At 30.0% G+C, this 27,351-nt stretch overlaps 1 protein-coding gene across 1 annotated transcript in view; it reads right to left on the reverse strand.

Annotated features, from left to right (window-relative positions):
* Window positions 1-7,055: 7,055 nt before the first annotated feature.
* The window catches only part of LOC107443558 (cytochrome P450 3A5), a 35,446-nt gene continuing 15,150 nt past the window's right edge, over window positions 7,056-27,351 (reverse strand). Inside the window, exons 5-14 of the mRNA XM_016057478.5 lie at window positions 24,996-25,112; window positions 21,656-21,744; window positions 19,418-19,563; window positions 17,855-17,970; window positions 16,766-16,913; window positions 14,630-14,793; window positions 14,459-14,547; window positions 11,662-11,805; window positions 10,737-10,899; window positions 7,056-7,447 (exon numbers count right to left, since the gene is read on the reverse strand). Coding sequence (XP_015912964.2) covers window positions 7,337-7,447; window positions 10,737-10,899; window positions 11,662-11,805; window positions 14,459-14,547; window positions 14,630-14,793; window positions 16,766-16,913; window positions 17,855-17,970; window positions 19,418-19,563; window positions 21,656-21,744; window positions 24,996-25,112 — 1,287 coding nt within the window. The 3' untranslated portion in view covers window positions 7,056-7,336. The remainder of the gene's footprint in view (window positions 7,448-10,736; window positions 10,900-11,661; window positions 11,806-14,458; window positions 14,548-14,629; window positions 14,794-16,765; window positions 16,914-17,854; window positions 17,971-19,417; window positions 19,564-21,655; window positions 21,745-24,995; window positions 25,113-27,351) is intronic.

Below are 27,351 nucleotides of genomic sequence, written 5' to 3' on the forward strand. Positions count from 1 at the left end.
ACTTTAGCACAATTTAAAAAAATGCCTGATATGTCTTGTTTTGTTAAAAAATAAATACTAAAAATAGAAAACTGTAAAAAGATTCCAAACCCGTGCTATTTTTAGAATCATCATCTCAAAAATTTTTTCTTTTTCTAACTTTAGAATTTCCTTGATGCTAAAATAAGATATATTACGAGATTTTTGGATAACAAATTATTTTGTAGATGTAATAAATATGTTTTGCAAATAGTTTTAATATAAATTTTTTAGAGATTATAAATTATTCTTTTATTTAACGGTAAAAAATAAAAATGTTAATTTTACTTTTATGCTCGAAACGTGATAATGATTTAATTTACCCCTGAATTGAAATCTGTTTGGATGTAACATTTAATTGCTTGAAACAGTTATAAACAATTAAACACATTAAAATTATTAGAAATTAAACTTATTCTTTTATTTTTTTAAGAGCGGCAGTAAAAATGAGGAAAGTAGTGAAAAGCCCCGTTTACCATCGTACTAAATATTCATACATTTAATCATAGAACTTTAGTTATTTAGGAACAAAAAATTTAAAAAAATAAAATAAAGGCTAAAATGTAAATTCTATTGAAATATGTTGTTAAGTATACACTAAAGTATTGGATCTAGAATAGATTTTGGATCAATAAAAAAAATGTATTTTCCAAAACTTTCGAAGAGGATGGAGAAGTTAACTTGTTTGGAATAATTGACTTAACTACTTAACATTAATTCCAGGGAATAGTCATCATATTGTTTCCTTTGCTTTTGAAGTTTCACTGCGTAGACGTAATTTTTTAAAGTCCTTAAAATGTTTTTCAGAGCCGCAGTCAAAAAATAAATAAAATAAAAATAAATGAATAAAAAAATGCCCTGCTGTGATTTTTTTTGAAAGTTTCATGAATTATATATTATTATGTTTTTTTCAAGCTAAGATCCATGACTATTATCTTACGTAAAATCCGAAAGTAACTTCTAAACTGAAAAGCAAAAATAAGTAGAAAAGATACTTATTCGTGTTTTGGGTAACCGTAAAAAAATCTGCATATTATTATTCACACTTATGCTCAATTAATATTGATAATGTGTATTAATTGAAATAAAATAAAGTGTGTTAAAAAGCCAAACTCATGGAAGAAAGATTAAAGGGAAATTTGTTTAAGAAAATTGTAAAAAATCTCCTTTTACAGATGACGCTTAATTTATGTGTATCACTGACGGTAATATGTACTACTGGTATTATGGTAATTGACGAATTGCTTTTGATAAGAATTCTACAACTGGTTTTCCGTAGTTTCAAAAAATATTTTTTCCTGTGGTATTAATACCCAGTGCATCAATATTTTAAAGACTTAAAAATAAAAGAATTTTTTTCCACAACTACTTATAAATATTTTAACAGTAAATTAAAAGTCAGATAGAGAAATGGTCAGGCTTCAAAATACTTATGAAGTTCTAATATGTATTTTTTTAACAAATTCAGCTTTAGTTCGCTACCACTAACAAATATGTATAAACTCAAATGTTGAAGGGTTATGCAATAAGTACCAAATATACTTATATAGGTATAAAATATTATATTGATATATTTGGTGATTTTTAAAACTGCACCAATCAGTTTTAATACCTATACTTTAGAATTAACGGCTCCTCGAAAGGGATATGTACCGGAGAAAATCTTTTAATAGTGGTAAATTTTCACGGAGAAAATCATTTAAATTTTAACATGTCATTTTAACGGTCATACGAGCAATAGCATCATGCCAAGAGATGCTAAATACAATTCATCTTTATTCCAATGGTATGAACTACAAACAGCGAGCTTTGCTTACTTCAATAACATAAAGCCACCGAAGATTACAGCATATAGCATTAAATAAAACAAAAATTGAAATTATTTTAGCTGTATTAATTGAAAAAACTTAGTGGAAGAGCCATGTTAGGAACATTTTCCGGATAAAAATAGAACACATGGATCCGAATTATTCTCTCACTAATTTATTAGAAGGTGGGACTAATAATTCTTTGCTTTATTTTATTTTGCCACTGCCTAATCTATATATATGAAAATGAATGTCCGTGTGTGGGTGTGTGTGTCCTTCATAGGCTCACCATCGGACAAAAAGCAATGAAACTTAAGATACAGGTAGTTTGAAGCACGAGGAAGGTCACTGTCAACATTGGAACAATCTACGATGAACTGTTCAAGCTGGATGAATAAAAAACGAAATGGGATTTTCTGATTGGTTAAGCGTTATTCATTGTTTAAAATTTCACTATAAGCGATTCAGTGTTCATATATTTAGAAGATAAAATTAGTGATAATTTCTAGCTTATAGCTCTATTTGATGGAAAGAAATAGTTTTTTTACACAGATTTAAATATTTAATTTTTTTATATGCCATGTATCAAGATAAATTAAATAAACAACATTACGTGGTAGCACACGTGGTCTACGTCATGAAAGTTATACTTTTAAAGTTATCTAACATCATGCACTTTTTTTAAAAAAAATTTAAATTAATTTTTTTAAAACGCGCGTGCTTCTGAAAAATAATTATTTAGAATCAATGGTAATTGAATAAAAAATATTTATGTATTCATTGACTGGTACAAATTCGCTTAGAAGAAATGTAAAAGAAATCGCATTATTGACGACAATGACGCTTAATTAATTTAGGTAATAGTATATGCATATTGAAATAAAATAAATAAACTATGTTCCAGAACGCAAAAGTGATGAAATCAAGATGTTTATGTGGAACAGTGGTTACTAACTGGAGCGGGCCGCATCCGGCCAGCGAAGCCTTTTTTTTGTGGCCCGCGAACTAAAATATATTAGTTGTCAATTTCTTATGGACAATTTTCGTAAAAAATCTATATAGGATTAAAATACTTTTCTTTCGTTTAAAAAAACCTAATTTCATCGTTTCTGTCAAATTCAACATACCAACGGTGCAAATAAAATTATTTCTCAGTTTCTGCATCCAAGAAAATATTTATTCAAATACAAAAATAATCGTGTATGTTGCTCTTTTCTATTTCGCTTTTTTGTATTTTGTGAATATAATTTAGCATGTGCATATCAGAAATTTTCTCAAAATTCTCCCATTTAACTTTTTGAAACCACTCATTTTGCATGGAATTATTTACATTTGTAAATTTTAAAACGCATAAAAGAGGGAATGAATATCGTGTTTTATTTAAATTCCCTGAATTGAATGAGCGGAAAAGAAATTCAGATGCTCGAGAATTTTTTTTTTTTGTTGCTATAATTCCTAATAAGTCGAAAAAAAAGTTAATTTATCACAGAATTAAATTTAAAAGAAAAAAAAAACTTGTCACTAAGTTTCTGATTAAGAGAAGATTCAAAATGATACATAACAAGCAATATTTGTATTGCTTGTTATTTTGCTTTTTAATATTAAAAAACCTTTAATAAAAATCTGACAGTAATATTTAATGTTCCTTCAAACATAAAAGAGTCCTATAAATAAAATTTTGAGAAAGTTGCACCCCGACATTTGACTGATGTTTTAAATTGCGGCCCCCGGCCACATGTAAATTGGAAACCCCCGATCTAGAAGAACCATAAGAAATCATCATACTATCATTGACGACGAAGATTCTTAATTAATGTTAGTACTTGAAAGCAAAAATAATGGAGAAAATATACTTCTTCATTTTGGGGAGCCGTAAAAAATCACGATATTATTATTGACACTAATGCTTACTTAATATTGATAATATGAATTAATTGAAATAAAACAAAACTAGCTATGTGCTAAAAAGCGAAGTTAAAGGAGAAAAAGGTTAATATTTGTTATTACTTGATAGTACTATAGCATCATGCGAAGCGATACTAAATACATTTTATCTTTGTTCTAATGGGATAAACTACGAAAAACGGATTTTGCTTACTTCAATAACGCAAAGCCACCGAAAGGGCAACAAATAATATTAAATAAGAAAATTAATTACTTTAACTATATTAATTGAAAAACTTAATGGAAGAACCAGGTAAGTGACATTTTCAGATGTAAAAAAAAAGTTGCATCCAAACTAGTTTATTACCAATTTATTAGGAAGCGGAACAAATATTTCTTTGTTCTTATTTATTTACCACTGCATAATTTGAAACAAAAAATCATGCAAGCATACAGATAACTGTTATAATTAGTTATGTCAAGATTTAAGTGAAGGCGAAAACAGTTCTGTTTCATTAAACATTCCCGTATGGATGCAACCACTTTTTTTTAATTCTCTCTGATTTATTAAATCCCCTAAAAATTTCACTTACCTGGTTCTTCCACCAAGTTCTTTGATTGTGTCGGTACATGATTTTCAGTTTTGAGCTTGATTTCGTAGTGTATCTCAATACTGATTTATTTATTTTTTAATATCACCGTGCGAAGAACGGCAATTCAGCTAGTACATAATATATGGAAATGCAAGTTTACATGAGTTGTTACTCTCAAAAGTAGGAAATGTGCACAAAAAAAAATTTTTACTATCTTTGTGACTATATTTTTGGGATCAGGACAATAAAATTTCATGGATATCTCTGATTTGTATTTCAGCAGTTGACATAATGAACAGAGACATCTTTATCTGCTTTATGTAGTTTTTAAATAATATATATTTAACGCTTTGGTCCCGCAGTGGACTGATCGTTAAGACACGGTTCCCAGCAGATCACCGAAGTCAAGCATCACTGGCTACGGTCAGTGTGCGGGTGGGTGACCACTTGGATCAGTCTGCGTAGGGACAGAGGGTGTGCGGTATTGGTCCTCGTTAAACTGTGCTACCGTAAAGTGTTCGACTTCGCGCGCAGGTCGTCGGGCTACCGAAGCGGGGGAGCCATCCCCTCCGCAGAGGATCAAAATTGTGATGGCATGTCTTCGGATCATCCTCCGGGATGTTTCCCAGACCGTCGCCAATAGCCCATTGTGCAGCTCTAGTGCGACGCAAATTAACAACAACAATTTAACGCTTTGATGCAGATGGGACACCTGCGTCCTTTTTTATATAAATTTTATCTGACGCTCTATAATTGCAAGCAACAATATATTTTGGTATTTTTTAGTAATAAAATATATAAACAGTTGCTAGAAAAATCTATTAAGTTCTGGGACTTATATTTGTACAGAATTTTTTTCCCCACTTATATTGAAAAATTTAACAAGAATTGATTTTGTGAATTAAAGAAATTTTAATGATGAATAACTTCTTAGATCTAAGTAACTGCAAATCAGTGCAAATATGAAAAATTATCGCTTGAAAGTAGACCATGTTTGGAACCTATGCTGTATTTCATAATTAAAAATTATGAAAATGCTAAATATAATATTTTTCACCTAATATATATAATATATTTTCATACAAAGTATTGAAAAAATGTATGAAAACATATTAAACGATAATTCTGCATCAAAAGGGTTAAAAAGAAACTAGCTTATGGAAAATTCATGATTGTTTCTTCTTCTTTTATTTTGTTTATTTGATTTTTTTTCTTTCAATTGCTTTTATTTATTCAGGTGTGAATTTTTTTTTTTTGCTTCATTTCTTTTTCTTTTCTCTCGAATAATACGGAACATTTCACAACATTTCTGATAAGGTAAAAAAAATCCTTTGTTAAATTTTTGTAGTCTTTCCGGGAAGTTGTATAATAAGTTATTTTGATACGAAGAAGAAATTTCTTTATCGTTGTAATATATCTATTTTAAATAGATTAAGAAAATAATGTAGGTACTTTAATAATGTATTTTTACGTAATTTATTTTTCTGACATATATCTATTTTTTAAAAAAAAAGAAATTATCTTTTCAAAGTATTCTCTTTTCAATTATTACTTTTCATTGGTTTTTTGGTAGATACTCAATTTTTCTATTATTTATTTTTTTAAATGCTTGTTTTTAATTTGAATGTTTCTTATGTATTCCGCTTAAAGAATTAGCAGTCTTTTGATTGGCAAAAAAGTGTTTATTATGTTTTTACTTATTCCGGAAATAAAAAAAGAAAAATATTTAATACTAAAATTATCAATCAATAATTTTCTTTATAAAAGTACTATATAACTAACGTATATAAAAAACTACTTATATTTCGCTCTAGTTATGACGATATAAATTATTTACAAAATTTAAGTGAGCAAAAAATTTTATGAATAAAGCCAAACATTTTTCCAACTGTACGATAACGTAATCAGTCAGAAGAATCTCGTTTTAGATACTCAAAAAAAAGAGAAAAAAAAAATCAGACTTAGAGTTTGAAGTAAGTAATAAGTATTTATTATTTGAAAAAAAAATACTTTTAAAATCTGAAGTCATACAGGGGTATTTAAAATTTAGGGCACAGAATTGAATTTCTATTAGAATTTTTAATTTTCATCTTCTGATTTTAGCCTTTTAAACACAAATATTGAAGTTTTCGGGGAATAAGAAAAGCTTTAAATTCAAAGTGACATTTTACAGCTAACAGTATTTTTTGTCTGCGTTATTGAACGAGCTTGGTGATGTATTCAAAGTAAAATTGAAGATTTTTGTCATTTTTAATTAATCACTACGGAATAGACAATATAAATTTTTTATAGATTATTCAAGCCTTAAGCACCGCCCGTAAAAATTAATGTCAATCCGATTGGCGTGAAATTTCCTTCTTAGAAACTTTAACGTAGATCATATTTTAGTAATCGACCATTTGCTAAACTCAAAAAGGCGAATTATACTAATTGTTAATGTTTAATTATTTTTACTGGTTGAACTATTTAATAAATTAGAAAAGTGTCCCTGTTATTAAATAGTTCAAATAATTAGAAATCTGTAAACGAAACGAAATTTTTTTTTCAATTAAAGTTATCATAAATTCTATAATTAAAAACAGACTTGTTCTACATAAGATAAATTTTTAAAGGCGATTTGCAGAGTGAAAAAGAAGCGTTACGCGCTGAACTGTTGTTAATCAAAGAATTGATTTTTGATTCGAATCTAGATATTGCTTTAAAAATAAAAATGAACTCAATGAGGAATAATTAAAAAACAAAAAGAAGTAAATAATTTTTAAGTTATTTTTATTAAAAAAGTATAAAGTAAAAGTAACAAATAACATGATTGTATGGCAAAAAGCAAAAAAACTATATTTTTTGCAAACTAACTAAAAATAATAAGCAGTGAAATGTTGTATACATTTGTATCAATGCGATAAAAAACAGCACAATATATCAATACAAAATTTATAATGAAGTTGTACATTTTAGAAAATGTTAAGCAGACTTGACAAAAAGTAAGCATATCAGCATTTTAAGAATGTGTATGTAGACTTGTAGAAAAAAATATCACGGGTTGTATATTTTATCAATTAGCGGGCTGTCTTTCCGCTGTATAAGTTTCACAGTAATTTCTTTAGGTTGAAGCAGACCTTGACCAATGTAATAATCTAAAGGAACCTAAAATATAGAGCATTTTTAGTGCAATAGGATAAAATAGTGATTAAATTAGATCTATTATCTCTTTACGGAGATAAGTGGTCAGTATGGCCACTGAATGTTTAACCATTAATTCCAAAAATATTATAAACTATTAGAACAGAGAAACTATTTGTATTTAAACGCTCGATACTTTTTAACAGACGTTTTTTATTTTTAATGCACTATCGATAATCACAATTGCTCATGTGTTGTCTGACTTAAATAATCCTCAAAAATGTTTTCATATTTAAAAGAATACGTTAAGCCTTTGTCAACTTTAAATGGCATTTTCTGAATACCACCTTCTTAATACTTGAAATCTCAATAGTTTGTCTCTGTAGTTTTCATGCGATTTAGTTGGAAATTAATAGTCTATTAAAGTAGTTTTATGTGAACAACTAAACCTATTTATAACTTAAGTAAATAATAAGTAATTATTTAACGTAGTTTTTCTATTGCAGGTAAAAAATTTTAATTACATTTATTGTTTCTGATAAATTAAAATGTAAAACTTCTTTTACGAGTTTTTTTTTTTTTTTTTTACTTTATTGTATTACTTTTCATTTCATTTTTGAATCAAAATATGCAATATATTTATTACCAGTAACGCCTTGAAAAAACAAAACTATTAAAAATCTAATTTTTACATTCATAAACTGGCAAACGAGTGCATGAACTTGCATATTTTATGCACTAATGTTAACATTAAGTGGGTGTCATGCATATTTAATGAAATAAGAAAACAAATGTATTAGTTTTTAATTAAATTTAATAAACGGCAAACTATTATGAATACATTTTTAAAAAAATGTCATGAAGTTTTGTGTTATTCCAATAAAATTTCGTCGTTTAAGTGCACAGGTCTGTTACAAATAAGTAAGAGATTAAAATAAACTGATAATAAGGATATTTTAACTATGCCAATTTACAAATACTTTCCAATAATTTTTATCAACGTTTAACTGGTAAAACGTTTCACAATTAAACACATATGATATAATTAAAAAATTAAGAGATGTTTTTAAGGGCACTTATTTTTTTTCTAAATGAATTTAAAATAAGAAAATGATCGTATTTTTATCACACCTGAAGCAAAATTCGTTGTGCACATCACTTTTGAAAGACATGTGACAATTTTTGATAACGTACGAAAGCGACATGTGAATAAAATAGAATTGTTTTCTCTTTAGTCTATGCATAAAGTGCAGTTTTTAAATTTTTTCTTTTATTTAAATTTCATCTTTTTTGTTTTAGGTCAAAAAGTGATTGTTCCCGAGAGTGTTTGTTGAAGACAAAAATGATCGAAATTTTGATTGATGAAATGGAGGTAAGTTTTACTTGTGATATTTAGAAAACGATTGTAATTTGTATTGTCATTAAGCTCAGAGCTCCAGTTTAATTTTAACACTCCAAATAGTTGGAAATGAACGAAACTTCGGTTAACAATAAATTATATTTATTAAAAAATTCTGAAAATTATATTTTTTGGTCAGTAGTCGGTTTAAAACTTGTAGTGTCAACAGATATGGAGCTTCAGTTAAAATTAAAATTTAATCTCTCTAAATTGTTGAAAAATGGCAAAAATTTTGTTTGGTAATAAAACGAGGATAAAATTTGCTTGTAGTTCTCGAGAAATAATTAAATTTGTTCGCATTAAGTGCAGTGCTCCGATTAAAATTTGGTGCTCCAGCTTAACAGAAAACTGCCAGAATTTGTTGGATGATAAATTCTGTTCAGCAATCAAATGCTGAGAATTTTTGTTTATAGTGGTCGGTAAATAATTGAAAACTTCGTTTTCATCTAGTGCACATTTTCATCAGTTAAACTTTAAGTGCTCTATTTAGTCAGATAATGAACAAAACTTGGAATAATAATATAGTTTCCATGGCTATTAGAAGTTGTAAAACTCTGCACATAACTATTAGAAAATCGTGTAAACTTGTAACATCGAAAAGAACAGAACTCCAGTTAATATTAAATGCTCTAGTCATTCATAAAGTGTTCGGAATTTTGATTGATTATACTTTCCACTAGGCGTTAAAATCGCGTATATCAGCCATGAAACGATTAAATCTCGCATCATCACAAGCGTTGAAATTTAATAGCTCTAGCTCAGAAGTCGCCAAAGTGGTCTATATAGACCCCCAGGGGTCTATTTAACATAAGCGGGGGTCGATCTGAGCCAGGGGGTTGAATGGGGGTCGATCCGAACCGGAAGGGTCGATTGGTCGAAGGATAATCAGTATTTTTCAGATATGTGACAATTAGAAATAAAAGAAGACTTGGAAATATATACAGGTAATCTTCAAAAATTGGGCGACGATTTTAAACTGCGTTTTGTTGATTTAGAAAACATTGACATCCCTGATTGGATTATTGTGCCATTTTCTGCTCAAATTGAAAACGTGGGCATCAACCTGCAAGATGAGCTTGCTGAATTATTATGGGGATTTGAAGCAAGGACGCTTTTTTAAAATTCAACAATAAGCAAATTTTGGACAAATATAAATATAATGCAAAAATATGTACAACTTTGCGAAATAGCTCAGCCATTTATGATAGCATTTCCAAGTTCCTATATGGTTGAAGCCGGTTTCAGTCACGTAAATTCAATCTTAACTAAGAACAGAAATAAATTAAATGTGGAGTTTCGAGGGGATTTAAGATTAAAATTGACCAATTTTGAACCCAATATAACAAATCTTGCAAAAAAAAAAAAATAAAAAAAAAAAAAAAAAACACCAGACACACCTATGTCATTGATTAAGAAGCAATAATAAATCAATAGTTACTTTACTTATTGTTTCTACTTACTTCTAATTACTTATTATTTCATAAATATTAAGGTATTAAATTTCAACATTAATATATTTGTCATAAAACTATTGTTACACTATGTACTATTACTTTAATAAATGTTTAAAATCATAAAATAAATGTACAAACACAGTATCTAATAGAGTTTTATTTTAATTAACAGAAAATTACTTTTATGGGGGTCGATGGAGATTTCGAAAAATTATGTAGGGGTCGACGATCAAAAAAGTTTGGCAACCCCTGCTCTAGCTAGTCGGAAAGGTGTCGAAATTTTGAATGTGACCTCCACCGTCAGAAACACAAAAGCGATGTGATAGGAACGAAGTAATTAACATTTGAGTGTCATATTACACCATTTTTTTTTCTTTTCTCTTTTGATTCATTGGTAGATAAAGAAAAAGATAATATTTTCAGAGTGAATAGAATATTTTTCGAAATGCAGAAATAATACCTTTGTTTCTGGGCATCTTTTAATTCTGAAATGGCTCAATACATAAGCTAAACAAACTTTAACTTCAACAAGGGCGAACCTCATGCCTACACAGTTCCTAGGTCCAGCTCCAAACGGCATGAAAGTGAATGGTTCTCTCTTGGCTTTTTCTTCAGGAGTAAATCTAAAGAAAAGAATATATATATATATATATATATATATATATATATATATATATATATATATATATATATATATATATATATATATATATATATATACACACACAAAGAAATGACTGAAACTTTAATTATCATCACACGCATGATGTTTAGATGATGAGATTTGAACACTCTAGTTAGTACAAAAACGGTTTAATTTTGGTGGACAACAAATTTCTTGTTGCTATAATGTGGCGATGCATTTTGTTTGTAACGTCCAGGAGACGATGCTTGTATTGTCATCAGGCTCAGAGCTCTATTAGAGATTTGAAAGCTCTAGCTTATCAGGAAAGTTTCGAAATTTTAGATAGTAATGTTCCACCTTTACAGACAGGAAAGCTTGTTAATAGAACATCGTTAAATAGGTAGTCATGCCAGCGACAACTTTATTGTAATTCAGTAATACGAAAAAATCTTAAAATCTACAGAAAAATTTAGAACTTGTAAGTAACTTGTCTAGTTATTCTTTAAAAAAAATTCATTAAAAATGCATACTTTTTAGAACTTACTAAAGAAAATTGATAGTTAACGTACTCATCACCCTTTCTAATATTGTTTTAGTCTACTAGAAATTTGAAGCATTTTCAACTCATGCATTTAAACTAAAAAATCGCAAAATTCGAAAAAATTAAATTGAATAAACTAAATTTAATAGTTTAAAAAGTTATCAAAATACGAAAGAAAAAGAGAATTTAAAATATGAAATATATGATTCTAATCAATACCTATCGGGATCAAATTTTTCTGGTTCCGGAAAATATTTAGGATCTTTGTGCAGAGCATATACTGGAACAGTAATAACAGTGCCTTTTGGAATTATGATTCCCGTATCGTCCAGCGTGTAATCTTCGTTTGCTTTCCTTTCTAATCTAAATTAAGAAAAAATGAAGGAAATTAATTGGGATTTAATACTGGCATAAAAAATTTTTTTATTAATAATAATGTGGAATTCGTAATTATCTGCTATGGCTCGTGATTTTAAAATAAATATTAGGGACAAAATTATTAAATTAGTTATGTGACGAATCCTATATATCCTACAATATATTTATAAAAAAAAGCTAACGTTAATTTTTGTATGAATTTGTATTTGGGCAAATGAAACGAGTATTTTAAATATTAGTACATAAATTTAATTTTTAGACTTTGTCAAATAAAATTTAGTTCACACATCTTTCAATGTATACAACATCGTTTGATGACTAAGCTCAATTGCAATGGACATTTCCAGGACAGACGTTTTATTAAAAGACGACCCTTACGATGTCAGCATGGAAAGATTTACAGACTGTGATCTGCGGCAGAATAATCGCCAAGTCTTGGCAACTTCTGGACATTAACACTCAAGAAAACTAAAACAACAACAAAAAAATCGCAGAAGGACATCAACTTGAAGGGTATTTCTCTTACCCATCCCTAAGTAAAACTCTACAGGTTATTACTATTTTTAATTTTCGAGTTTAAAATCTATTTGGCTCTTTGGCGATTGTAGTAGGCGCTTCCCGCCAACGTGATCTTTGAGAAATGAATGGTCGACCAGTGAATCCGCATACTCAGTCCTGACAGTACAAAATACTTTGATCTATTCTGCAACTATCATTTACAGTACATTTCGCCTCAGGTCTAAAATAATACATTTTTGTCACGAGCTACCTTGACTTTTACCGCTGATCAGTTTCTTTATGCTTGATTTAGAGCCGTAGAAACGATACTGTCCGCTACGAATTCCGAATCAGATTACTGTAAGAAGTACTGCAACTCTGAGTGCAGCAACCTTAAAATTTATTTTTACCGTAAAATTTTATATCGCAAATTTTTACCGCTATATGTATTAAATTTCAGTGATTCAGTAACTTTAACTGCACTGGTGGACAAAATTAAGAGATGGAAAGCATTTTTGCACATTCATTCGCACATGCAAGATACCCGCACACCGCTCCATGTGTTTGACAATGGTTCCGTGAATGCCCAGAGGCACAGACAGGAGGTCCTAGAGCACTATGTGCGTCTTTTCAGGGGGGGGGGCTGTTGGCCCTGAGTTCATTTTTATGGGCGACAATGCGCGACCACTTAGGGCTCTCATGGTTGATGAGTATCTGCAAAGCGAGGATATTCAACGAATGGATTGGCCAGCCAAATCCCCTGACCTGAATCCTATTGAACATGCTTGGGATGCTCTTGGGAGAGCTATTGCGTTGCGCCAATCTCCCCCCAGAACCATTCTGGAGTTAAAAATTGCTCTGGTAGAAGAATGGGAGGGTCTTACACAAGTCCTCCTTAACTCCCTTATTAACAGCATGCATACTCGTTGTGCATGCTGTCTGTCTGTCAGGGGTGACCATACACCATACTAGAGGCAACACACACTGTACAAGCCTCACTTTTATTGTCATCTTTTATCCTTAAGTTCAGACTACATTGGATTTATTGGCAATAGGTCTTGCCAGTGAATGGCACTTTCATCTTTGTTTTGCATACTTTATTATCATGGAATAAGCTATATCCGTACCAAATTTCATTTATTTATATTCAGTATTTTTTGAGATATTTGGGAAAATGTCTTCCACCTCTTAATTTTGTTCACCAGTGTATATTACTGTAAAAATTACGGTATATCAGATTTTTAGGTTTTCAGATCAGATTTTCAGATGTTTACGTTAAAAATTGATTTTACGTAAAACAATGTTGACACCCTGTGCGCAAATGCTTTTTGTCACAATTTGATCCAGAATTTTTAACAGTGCCCTCCTTTCATATCCTATTTGTTCATGCCCGATATTCTGCTACTTTTTCGGCAGCGTTGGTTGTCACTACTTTAATAATACCCCTCGTATTCAAAAAAAAAAAAAGAAAAAGAAAAGTAAAAAAACGTAGAAACATTTTTGGTAAATCAAATAAAATTACTTTGATATTAAACTATAATTTAATAAATTATTTAAAATAGTATATAGAAGGTTTCACAATCACAGTTCTTAATAAAGATGTTTTGAATCCTTGTCGAAAACTGGCATACACATTAGGGTTCACGTTTCAATATCTAAGCAAAGAAAAATAAGACTAAAGTGCCAACGAAATCCATCGGATTCTTTAAAAGGAAGGTAGTGGAGTCATTATAGCGCAACATGTGTATAAATTTCACAATAGGAAGGTATTATAGATATCCTTTAAAAAATAATATTCTCTAGAAAAAACATTAATAATTACCAGTCACTTTAAAGAATTTCGGATCAAATTACGGTAAAAAAGTACCGGCTGTCAGGGTGCCAGTACTTTTGCAGCAAAATCCATCTTTTTCCCCGGAATATGTAATGGAACAAAAAATCGAATACACCGTAATTTTTACATACAGTAACAATCCCCACAAAAGCACTGAATAACTCTAATTTAATAAATATTTCTGTCAAACTTACGGTATAATATTTTATGGAAAAAGTGATGGATTTTACGAATGACGTAGCTAAAGGTCCCGTACTTCATACTGTAATTTAGTTTTTAATTTTTTTACAGTGAACAAATATTTACCTTGTTGCAGGTGGACTAATTCTAAGAGTTTCAGATATGACATTGTCTAAATACTTCATATTTTGAATGACTTCATACGTCATTTTACCCTAAAAATGTAAAATTTGTTATTTTAGCTAAAGAAATACAAAAACAATTTAATAATTGGTACAAAACTTAATGTTGTCTTACATCATTTTTATTGAGTGCCTCATCCAATTCCTTGATTAGTTTTTCTTGAACTTCCTCATTAAGGGCTAAATGATAAGTCGAAAAAGCTAATGTGGACGCTGTTGTTTCAAATCCAGCCAGAAAAAATATCACACATTGTGCTACTAATTCATTGAAAGTCAGATCTGAAAAATAATAAATAATTAATAAGGAAAACAACCACAATATTGTTTATGTTTTTTTTTAAATGGTGATCGTAAATGTTTGTACAAAAGTATAAAAAGAAAGTTTAAATAACACTAGAGAAATTTTTTTCTCCTGTTCCATGATATTTTTTAAACAACCTTTGACTTTATTACGTCGCTGATTTCAAATCTGATATCAGTTTCTCTCTCCAAGTTACAGTTGTTTTTTAAAATGACATTTTTACTCTATTTTTTTGTCAAAATGTACAAGATTAAAATTGTCACCTTCTAAATGTTATAAAATATTGATTGTCAAATGTACAAGATTAAAAAATTTGTGAATAAGAATTTCAAATCTGAAATTAGTCTTGCTTCTAAAGCTACAGACATTTTTTTTAAAAAATAGTATTTTTAGTCTATTTTTTGTCAAAATTTACAAGCTAAAATATGTTATATATAACAGGGGTCTAGTAAATGTCGTGACAAACTTTTAGGGGAGTTAGGGGATATCATCATGAATAAAGTTACATAACCCATGCCCGGAAATGTCATCATACGTCTCTAGGGGTGCGTCCATACTATGAACTGTTTCTTCATGCGCTTTTGAACAGATCATAAAAGGAAAGTAATCCTAACTGCGTTCGACGACATTTCCGGGCATGGGTTTCTATGCCATTTTAATCATGATGATGTGTCCTAACTCCTCTAAAAGTTTGTCGCAACATTTGAGCGAGCGCCTGATGTATATAAAGTTTTTAAACTTGTACATTTCGATGAGAAATAGACTAAAAATGCCATTTCAATAAAAAATCTGTAGCTTTAGAAGCAAAACTCATTTCTGATTTGAAATTCTTTCATCCGAGTTTGGTAAGACCAATTATTTGTTTAAATGCGACAAGCATAATTAATAGCTGTTTCCAAACATATATAATAGGTAAGAACAGTATAAAATTTTTTAAAAATTAGTCAACAAACTAAAAAATATATTCTCACAAAAATTATAAGTTTAACTTAATCTGGTTTCGTAAAATTTGACAAATTGTCACTTTAATTCTTTAAAGTAAGCATTTAATTAATGCATAAAATATTTTGTACTCTTTATTAAATACTACACCTTTTTATTTAGTTTCTTAACCCCTTAACGATTATGTTCGAAAAATCTGTTATAAAAGTGCATATTTTTTCATTCAAGAAAATTATATGAAAAAAAGATGTATGTACAATATATCTATTTATTTTGTTTACATTTATTTTACATGTATTTATTTTATTTTAGCTTGAAATTTTAAAACTCCTTGTGTTCATGTAACTCTGACTGTTACGTTCTGAAATAAGAATTAGAAAATTTTTGTATTACGGAGAATTAAGTAAAAGCGTTTCCTTATGTCTTCAATAACTTTTAACTTGAACAATAGAACTCTAGTTTATGTTTAGAAATATGTAGAAAATTTTGTATTTCTTTTAAGAATGTAGTCAAATAAAATATAGGAGTGAAGAAATATGGTATATTTCTTGCCGTACACTGACACCATAATGAACGCAATATAAAAAATATTTTATCACGGAAAACAAACCATGTTCACTCACAAAGACCATAAATAGCTAGGCTAAGAGTACGAAATACATATCGCAAATACATGTGTGACAGTGCTGACATCTAGTTTAAAATAAACTGACTATCTCCAGTTACATTAAAAACAGTCTACAGTTACATTAAAAACAGTTACTCGAAAAACAGTAAAATAAGAAATTAAAAAAAAGATATGAAGAAACTTGCACAAGAGTTGAATATACTTAAACATTTTTGGTTCATTACATTTGAACGCTCTATCCCGGAAATATCATGGGCACAAGAAATAGGAGACGAAAGCTCACCCCCTGAGTTTGACGGGAGCGAGAGAGAATGGCTTATCTTTTAGAGTCGAAGCACACAAATCTTAATTTTTAAAACCATGACGAAGATCATACTTACTCTTTTTGCCAACATAATTCTTGAAAACCTGGTCATTGTTTTCACCTTCGTAGTTCCTTAAAATGTCGTCGTTTTTATCTAAAGCTTCTAATTCCTCGTTCTGTTCCTTAGCAGTATCTATGAGTAGTTGGAGGAAATCATTTCCTTTCTGCAATGGAAAAAGTTTTGGGCATTATACCCCTGGAATATTGTTTCAATTTGTAATTGTAACAAAAAAGTTTTTTTATTCAAACTGTGCCAAAATATTTGATGTCTTTCAACATTACGATCATACCTATAGTATCTTTTACGCTTAATTAATCATTAACAGCCATCTTTTGCTTTTGTAATACAACGCTTTAATAAGAATTTGAATAATACATTCATGTTTGAACTATTAATTTGACTACTCTCTATAGGTGTACTATATTTTTAAAAAAAAATCAAGTTATTAAATAAAAATATCATAATACTTACACATAATATAATACATAATATCAAAATACAGGCAACTGTCTCTAAACTGCAGGAAATGTGTTTTTAAGGCCAATTCTAAAGACCACGTGCTTGAAAATCTGAATAATGAACCTTCATATAAAATAAAATTTGTTGAATTTAAAGGACCATCTAATAATAAAATAAATTTTTATACCTAAAGTGAGTTAGGATTTCAAAGACCATCTAATAATAAAATAAATTTTTATGTTTGATTTATTTTCAGTGTTGAACGACCAATTCATATTAAAGTTCAATTTCGTAGCTTTTTATTTTTATATCTATCCAAGACGTTGAGGAGGCTTCCAGATCAAGTATTGAAGCAGACTGCTTTTACGGAAAACTTTTTTGTTGGGACTGACATGCATTTGCATCACAGGAAGAGGAAAACCACGAAAACCGAAAGTAAGGGAATTATAACTTATAATACGTCTACCTAAGTATGACTAGAAAATACATTTTTATTGTAAAACTAAGAAAAAAATATTTTTGTATATTATGCGTTCAATCGGAATAAATTTTTGAGAATTAGTAAGCGAAGGTAATAAAACTAATGACCTTATACAATACTAGATTTTATTTTGGTTCATTAAAATATATATTCGCATTAGTTACCTGTCCAGTTCTTTCTCTTTCTTTTATAATTTCGAGGGTTACACTTGTAAAGAATTTCACTCCTTCCGGTGGAAAAACTGGAACTTTGAAAAGCTTCATAAGTCGAGGAAACAAGACTGAAAAAGTGAAAATTTATTTTCATTTTAAACACAAGATTTGACTGAAATATTTTCAAATTCTTTGTATTGAAATTAAGTTTAAATTTAGTTTGATAAACTAGCAGTCAATAGCAAACTAAAAAAAGTGAATTCAATTTTGTGTGTACAGAAAGAATAGTAAATGGAGGCTGGATATGTCTGAAAATGAAAACTTAAATACTTTCAAAACATATGTTTAAACTATTATTTTTTAGGGTTCACTAGGCCTATAAAATATCGATTATAAAATTTTTGAAGGAAGTTGAAAGAATTCGATCGGTTTCCATATAGTGAGCATAAAAAAATAAATAAAAAATAAAAAACAATATTTTTAACACGCGAAAAGTATTTTCATAATAAGTTCGCAAAAATATTTCAGTAGTGTGCTTTTGGAATCATAACTTCTTAATAATAACTTAAAAAATATGAATAGAAAATATGAAAATATGTTTTTAAGAAAACTTTGTTTTTTGTTTGGAAAAGAATAAAACTGAATTATTCCTAAATTATTTTGCGCTTACCTAGACCCCATATAGAAGCTGAACGAAGGAGATAATTCAGACTTATTTTTCAATTTATGATTCTGGACGAGTGAAAGCAGATTTGAATTTTTACATTGGAACGAGATCTGTTCAGGTCTTAGGCCAAAAAGGATTTGGCCAAATATGATTGAAACTTTGCGTTGCCAAAAGCATTAGAAAGATAGCAACAAGTATGGTGCGTTCGAATTAAAAGTAGACTCGTTTCTAAGTGTTCAAGTGCCATCGTAGAGTTCTGAGCTCAATGGTTAGAACACGGAATTCGGTTCAAGGAGGTGGGGTTCGATCCTCGAAGCTGCTAAACCCTCCAAGTGCATGCGATATAGTACAAGCTCGTAAAATCTATGTAATCGTTGTCGACTTTTGATCGATACTATAATTACAGATATCACAAGAAAATGTCCTTCCCCATCAGATTTATGTCTAAATTGTGGAAGTGACCTCACAAAAAAGTGGTGCTGCCATCTATCCGTAGAGTTCTGAGCTAAGTCTCAGTTTCACATAGCAGTGCGCTTTTGTCAAACAAAAGTTTCTTCTTTCTGAGTTATTTCGTAAGACCAAGGACAGGTGGACTTGACTTGTCCAAGTGACATTAGAAACGACAGCACTAATGTCACTAGTGAAGGGGAGAAGCAACGCAGTGGCGGTGAAAAGTCGTAAACCAGCTTTGCGGGTTTACGACTTTTCACGGCCTGCGGTGACCAAACGACAGCACTACTGTTCTAATTGAGTTAGATATTGCATAGCTTAAAAAGTTACACACACTGGTCATCAGATATGCTGGCAAATGACTAATGGCACATCAGAATAAATAAAATGCTTTTCATTGGTAAATATTATGTTTACTTTAACATATTTTCGTATAATTTTTTTAAAAAAATCCTTACGATAAAATATAAATCTCCAATTGACGTCCTTCTGGAAAACGTCTCTTGCAATTTGTACGAACTTATTGTTTGGATCATTATGGGAATCAATTTTTGTAGAAAAAGCAGCGCTTGCGATGACATCCATTGAGAAAGCGCCATACAATCTAAAAGTTAAATTAATTTTTACAACAAAATGCAATAAGAATTAATTTTTATATTTATTAAAAATAATATTATTCCGTTGTTATTGTAGTGTTTTTTCTTAGGTTGCAAAGAAGATTCACCTTCTGCTCGCTTTATTCCCCTACTCCCTATGCCAGGGATGGCGAACCAATGGCACGCGTGCCATTTATGGCACGCGACGCAATATTTTGCGCACTCCACCGATCACAATTGTTGTTACACTATGAAGCATATGTAACAATTAAATTAAAATTCACAAAAAATAAACAAAATAATAAACAATATTAATAAAAAAATTAAAAATTAATGCTAAAAAAACAATTAATAACCATAAAAAACAAGCTTACAATAAATAACCAGCAAAAAAAATAAATCAACAGTTCTGCTTAAACTAACATCTTACAACCTAATATTAGTTATTTGTCATCTAATCTGCAACAACAGAAGTCACACTAATGTTACTTGAAAGATGAATTACGCGTATAACTGAGATATTGCAAAATGTATTTTTTTTTCAATGTAAATAAAGAGTTTTGAGTTGATAGTACTTAGTATTATTTTTTCCCCAATAATCACGAAGTCAAAATTATTTGACGGCACGTCTATGACCTCATTAAGCAATTTTTTAGAGAAAATGGCACGTTGGTGTATAAAGGTTCGCCACCCCTGCCGTATGCAATTCATTCACAATTGTTTCATAACCATAAACAGATAGTCACAATAAAGTTCATTCTATTAATATATTCAAAACAAATTGTATGAGTAGAAATTTAGTTTTACTGATTTATTTTGTTCAGCAATAAAGCAAAATGTTAATTCTTAATTTTGCTTTAAAATTTCAACAGTTAAGCAGTTGTATTAATCATGTTAGCTGCAAATGTTTCTGAACACAGTTTTACAAGAAATGCATCATAAAAAATTTTTAAAAAATTAACTATAATGTGTTTAACATTTAATAAGTGTTAAAATATAAATAAACACTATTATCGTAAAAGTTGCATAAAAAAGTAATATCATATGAAACTTTATTATACATTTATGGAAAAAAGTGTATAGTTTTAAACTTTTAATAATAATTAAATCAAAAACTTAAAAATAATAGAAAATCTGAATAAAAATAATTGATAAATAAATATTCCTGTTAAATATTATTAAATAAAGGAAAAATGAATAACTGCCGATAAATACCGATATAGCTTTTATTAATTTTATGGTGATGGTAGTCAAAAAATATGTATCATTTCTTTGTTCATCAGCGATTATGTAATGTGATAACACGTGATTTTTCTGTCCTATGAGAATGTACGAAATGGTAAGGTTACAGCAAACTTTCTATAATATATGGAGAGAGGAAATTTTCCACACACAATAGTCCCCCTTTAGGACAGTGATCACCCATACGTAATCATGTGATTCCTATCATCCCATCTAAACAATGTCTTAAAAAAAAGCTACCAGTTAGAATTATTTTGATTGCTATGGCATCTAATCTTTAAATCGTGTAAAACATTTCGGCAAAAGTTAGGTTACTCTGTTCAAATATTGGATTCGACGATGTATGCTGAACTCCCGCATTTTAAATCAATAAAACTAAGTACAATATATCGCCGGGATAGCCTGGTCGGTAGGGCGCTGGGCCCATGTCCGAGAGTTCGTAGGTTCGAATCCCGCTGGCCGAAGACTACCCGTGTATAAAAGTGATTGATGCGCTTTAAATCTGTCGAGTCGCAAAAGTCCTTCATGTTCCCATAACAAATCAATACCTCTGGGGTTACTGGATTGGAGATCGATCGTTCTCTGATTCAGGTCAAAATTACGATCTGTGGAGGAATAAATGGATGTATGACTGGGTCCGCCCCATAAACGGGTGCGACGTATGGTGCGGCAGAAGTCTAATTCTTGACCATAGATGGAGCCACTGAAAAACAAGAAATGCACACTCTGCCTTAAATTTGCTCGGTTTCACCAAGCCCGTGTGGCAAGTGGCATTAGAAACAACAACAACACAATTATTTGACAAGTAATTCACGTTTTTAAAAATTTGAACAGAATTCGTATAAAAAAAACACTCACTTTTTGGCATTAACCGAAGTTCCAGATTCAGCATGTTGGTTGAAGTTTTTAATTAGAACCTTAGTGCAACTTTTGAATATATCCATCATCTGTTAAGAAAAAATTTTTAATGATTATTTCAAACAAGCATTTATATCCTGTAAATAAATTTAACCAAAGGACGCAAAACATATTAGAAGTTGAAAACGTGTAAATATAATAGGATCTAACTGGTTACGTATCAGTTTTAACCTCTTCGACCCAAGCATTCAAACACAAGTACACATTTATATTTCACTCTATATTCCTTATTTTGTAAAATTTTTAGCGCCTAAACTTATGTACAGTGAGCAAAAAAATAAGCAGACCACTCTGAATAACTTTTGATATAATGACCGGATCTTCACGTTCTAAGATCCAATCTTAATGGTTCGAGGAGGTGAACTTAAATATATTGATTAATTAGTTTATTATAAGTTTATTATATTATAAATAACTAGGAGGCTCCGCCCCCTGCTCGCTAACGCTCGCCAACCCCCGAGAATTGCTACGCAATCCTATGTGGTTCACGCCGTGAACCATGGCTCGCTGCGCTCGCTCGCCAATGAACACAATGTTCTAGCACAAAGACATAGTATATTATCATCAAAGACATAGTATTTTATCATCAAAGACGTAGTATTGTACTTATGTAGACGAATTCTATCAATGTTCTTATTGGCTTTTAAAAAAGTATATTAGCTATTTAGATTGTACATGGTGAAAAAATCAAAACATTAACTAAATGAGAAACATATTAGCAAAATAAATTATCAAATATTGCAGTTACTCACATAAATTCAATTAAATGTGTATAATAAATTAGTTAATGCTAGAAATTCTGAAAGTTTTAGAAAAAAAAATTATTATTTAAAAATATAAACTTTAAACCCTAACTTTTCCTTGTGAGATAATAACCCTCAAAAAGTCTTTCATATTCAAGAACACAAAAATTTGTTTTATCGCCAAATGAAATATTTTTTGGTGATCAGCATCAATTTCTATATTAATTAACATTTGTGATAAAGTACATAGCATTTTAGAGCAAAATAAGCAATTAAAATTTTTCCAAAAAACATTTTTTTCTGCAAAGCTCTAAGAAATTAACACTAAGCATTTAAAATTACTTTGAAAACACAATTATAGATTTGGCATCTTGGAGCAATTACTGAAAGGCTGTCAAATGACTTGACTCTTGACAGGCCAACATAAAGTTGTCCATGACTAAAAACTTGCTTAGTCAATACTAAACTGACTTTCTCAAAAGTCTGACCTTGTGACTTATTTATAGTCATGGAGAAGGCCAGCCTAATTAATTCCTAATTGAGTTTAAACTAAATATTATCATGTTTTTAGGGCATGAATCTGAATTGAACAACCTGATAATGCTCACTCTGGTTATTGTTTCTGTTTTTAAAAGCGCTATATGTTGAGCCACCTCATGTGACATTTGCCATGTGACATTTTTAGCAGCGATTATTGGTCGATTTTCTAACGTTGCCATTCGGGGAGTTGTAATGAGGCTTTTTTTTGATGCCGTGTAAGAGAAATATATATATAGATTAGTTTATAATTAAAATTTTTTTGTTTTGCTCAATTATAACATAAGGGCGCCTAACAATCAGAACATTTTTAATTAGTTTGTTAAATGGCATATGTTATAATATTTCATATTTAAGATTCCTATATATAGTTCAATGTATTTAACCAGTCATTGATTTTCTTCATTTGCTCAATTCATAACTTTTTTTGATGCATATTAACTATTTTAGAACATTTATAAATTTCTGTTTACTTTTTGTTTACATTGGAACACAGAGTTTTCGTAATCACCGTTTTTAATTCCTTTTTTAGAATTTTTATCCGTAATAAATAATTAAAAGAACAAATATACTCGTAAGAAGTCGGAAATTGACTCTAAGAAATTATTATTAAGAATTAAGAAATTATGCAAGGCAAATTACTCTTGAGGAATTAAAATAAAAATTCTGCTTGTAAACTTCAAATAGCATTCAAGCAGGTTTCTAAGTTTTTAACACCGCTTTCCGCAATAGTGATTTGTTACATTTCGATATCGGTTTATTTCTTTGGGGAAATGGTTCTCAAATTCGGTTTCGTGAAACCCTAGGATTCTCGGAATGAATAAAAGGAGTTCCGAGAATTAGGACTGTTTCTGTGCCACAGAAATGTTTTTTGAAACCTGTCCTTATATATAGTTATAATTAATAATCTATTATTAATTAAATATTTCTGTTGTCATTATGAAATTATTTAAAGTAAAATGCCAATTAAGAAGTAGCAAAAATATTTTTCACCATTACCAATGTTTAAAATAAATTATGAAAATGACCTCTGCATACATGAAAAATTGCATTAGTATTTCACATCATGTTTTTCTAAACAAAATAAAATAACTACATTTATTTTAAAGAAATATGTTTCCCTGGTAACCATTTATAGCAGTTATTTTAACTCTCATTTCAACAAAAATCATTGCTCAGTTTATTTGTTTCATTTTCAGCTGAAGTATGTGCAACGAAAACAAATTTAATTTAGAACTGAATGGGATGCAGTTCCAGTAGTACGAATTGAATTGATGGACGAAAAACCTAATTGAAGATTTCTAATGATAAAACGATGGAGAAAAAAATTCATCTCACTGATTAAATATTTCCGAAAATAATGTATGTTTTATTAGTTAATATGCTCACAATTGTTTTGATATGCCCACTTTATTTTATATTGCTTTTATATACTTTATTAAGTATAAAATCAGGGTTCTGCTGAAAGAAATTTAATCATTTAGGGTTTCATCGCCGAAAAATATTGGGAACCGCTGTTCTAGAGTAAATATTAGTTTATGACCACTAATGTGAATAGTTTTCTATTTTGTTTTTTTATTTTACTTGCCTTCGTTCGGGTGGAATTTTGTAATCGATTTTAAACTAACTTCCCGACTAGCTACAGACTTCAAAATTGGCACATAATTCAGAATTGGATGACAATGCATGAAAATGAAGAGAAAAAAAGACATACAAAGTAAAATAAAATTAAAATTAAAGAAAAATTAATATTTTCGTGATTGTCTTTTGTTGTCGATTCGATTATTTCAAATGAGTGTCACATGTCAGTTGAAAAGTTTTGTGTACAGTGAGTGAAAAAATTGAGATTTTGGAAGTGAGTACAAAAAAAAAAAAAATCAAAATGAAAGTAATATTTTTAAAAACCAGCTGTAAATAAAGCTGTAAAGTTTTTGAAGCTGTAAAATTTCAGCTGTAAATAAAGCTCGATTGACATACTGGAGACTTTTTTATTTTCTTACCCTCTTAATTTTTCCAGTGGTGAATGTGGGGGTGATGATGGTCCTAACTCTCTTCCAATCTTCTCCTTTAAGCATCTGTACCATCCGTTCAGTTATAGTGTCTCCCGTGTCCAGGGCCTAAAATAATTTTTTTTATTTAAATAACGTTGATATTTTTTGGTAATTATTAATTTTGAATCTGTCGAATTTTGTCCCACATTGGACTGATCGTAAAGACACGGCTCCCAGTAGAACACCGAAGTCAAGCATCACTTACTGTTGTCTGTAAGCCGATGGGTGACCACTTTGATCAGCCTGCGTAGGGACCGAGTGTGCGCGTTAAACTGTTCTACAGTAAAGTATTCGACTTCGCGGGCAGGTCGTCGGGTTACCAAAGCAGGGGAGCCGTCACCTCTGCAGAGAATCAAAATTGTGATGGCATGTTTTCGGATCATCCTCAGCGATGTTTCCCAGACAGTCGCCTATAGCCCATTGTGCAGCTCTAGTGCAACGTAAATAAAACATCTACCTACCTACCTGTCAAATTTTATATTTTGAGTAAGAAATAAAAATTCCCCTTTTTTGTAATGGCAACACGTTAGTTTGAAGGCAAAAATGCCGAATTTTTCAGTAAGTTTTGATTAAATATTTTTGAAGAAAATCGACTGAAAGTTTTGAAGATGCCAAATTAAGTCAATAGTTTAATTAAAGAGATAAGAGCGATGAACTCTAAGAAATTTCTTACTTGTTATAGCTAAAAAAAAAGTTTTTTAAATCAATTTTTATTTTAAAAAAAAGTACAAAGTAATTAAAATATCCACAATTACAGAGGAATAAGTAGAATAATATGTTGTTACCATATGTATTGTGATGAGGATTATTGCTTTTGAAATATATCCATGCGTAACAGCAACAAAAATATACTTATTAATATTTAAAACAATAAACAAAGCAATTATGAAAATATTAAGGGCCCTCAGCTACCAAAATACAGAAATATAAAAAGATATTCTCATAGAGGAAAGACCAGCCTACGCGCCTCTTCATCTACCTTCTTTATTCTTCAATCTTAATCACCATCTTAATTCTTTAATTGGGTTAGTGATTAACTCGCATTCTAGCGGTGAGCCAATCACTACAGCCCCCCTAACCAAGATTGAAATATTACTTTTATTTTCAATCTGACATATAAGATCCAAATAAACACTAAATATTTCTATAAAATAGCTTGTAAAACATATAAAAGTAAGCTTGTAATTAAATACATGAAAATAACAATGATCGACTATTAAAACAACAATTATCAAATATTAACACAAAAATGATCAAATATTAAAACAACATTACCAAATATAAAAAAAAACTAATATATGAAATTAAAGAAATGTAAATGTATATAAAAAGAAATACCACAAATTTTACAATTTTCATCAAAACTACATAAAACAATGTCTGATACTGGAAATTCCTATTAATGAAACATATTAATAAATTTACCAATATATATATTTCAATCATTAACCAAAATTAATATATTTAAATGAGTAAAAATAATGTCTACACATAACTTGAGGTAAAACAAATTAATGTTCTCTAAGCACTAAAACTGTTCATTATGCACAGCTAAAAAAATAATTATGTGAAAACACTAAAATAGACGTGTTAGAACATCTGCGGGCATTTCAGCTCCAGGGAAATGTTTGATAGTAATGTCATACCTTTGCAAAGCGAATGCCCACCTTTGAAGTCGTACTGATTGCGGTGCACTTTTGGTTAGAAATTGTAGTAGAGGGTTATAGGAGGTATATAGAGGGTAAAGAACTCTTATTTTTGAACAAAATACCAAAACCTCGAATTCTTTCAAACTCCACACTATGGCATATACTTCTCTCTCTATAGTAGACCACGATTGCTGGCTAGCACTCAATTTCAGGCTTGCATATGCGATAGGGTGCATTTTGTCATGCACTTTTTGTGACAAACACGCGGCCATCGCTTTCTGGGATGCATCGGCATGGATAATGAAATGTAAGTCACAAATCGGTGTGCATAGGGAAGGAGCTTCAACCAAAGCTCTTTTTAGTTGAAAAAAAGCCGCATCATAGTCTGGTGTCCAAGGAATATTATCTGCGACTTTCTTCTTTGTAAGTTCAGTTAACGGAAACACAATCGCTGAATAACTAGGTACGTAGTCACGATAATAGTTGCACAAACTAAGAACACTGCGTTGATCTTTTTTGGTTTTTGGACGTGCCAAGTTCTCAATCACACTGGTTTTCTCTGAATCAGGCTGATGTCAGCTTGAACCTATTATGTGACCCAAATATTTAATCTGAGTCTTCGCGAAAGAGCACTTTTTCAAGTTCACAGTGAAGTT

This window comes from Parasteatoda tepidariorum, chromosome 10, assembly GCF_982258835.1.
Source record: "Parasteatoda tepidariorum strain Cologne lab strain chromosome 10, Ptep-v5.0, whole genome shotgun sequence".
NCBI lineage: Eukaryota > Metazoa > Arthropoda > Arachnida > Araneae > Theridiidae > Parasteatoda > Parasteatoda tepidariorum.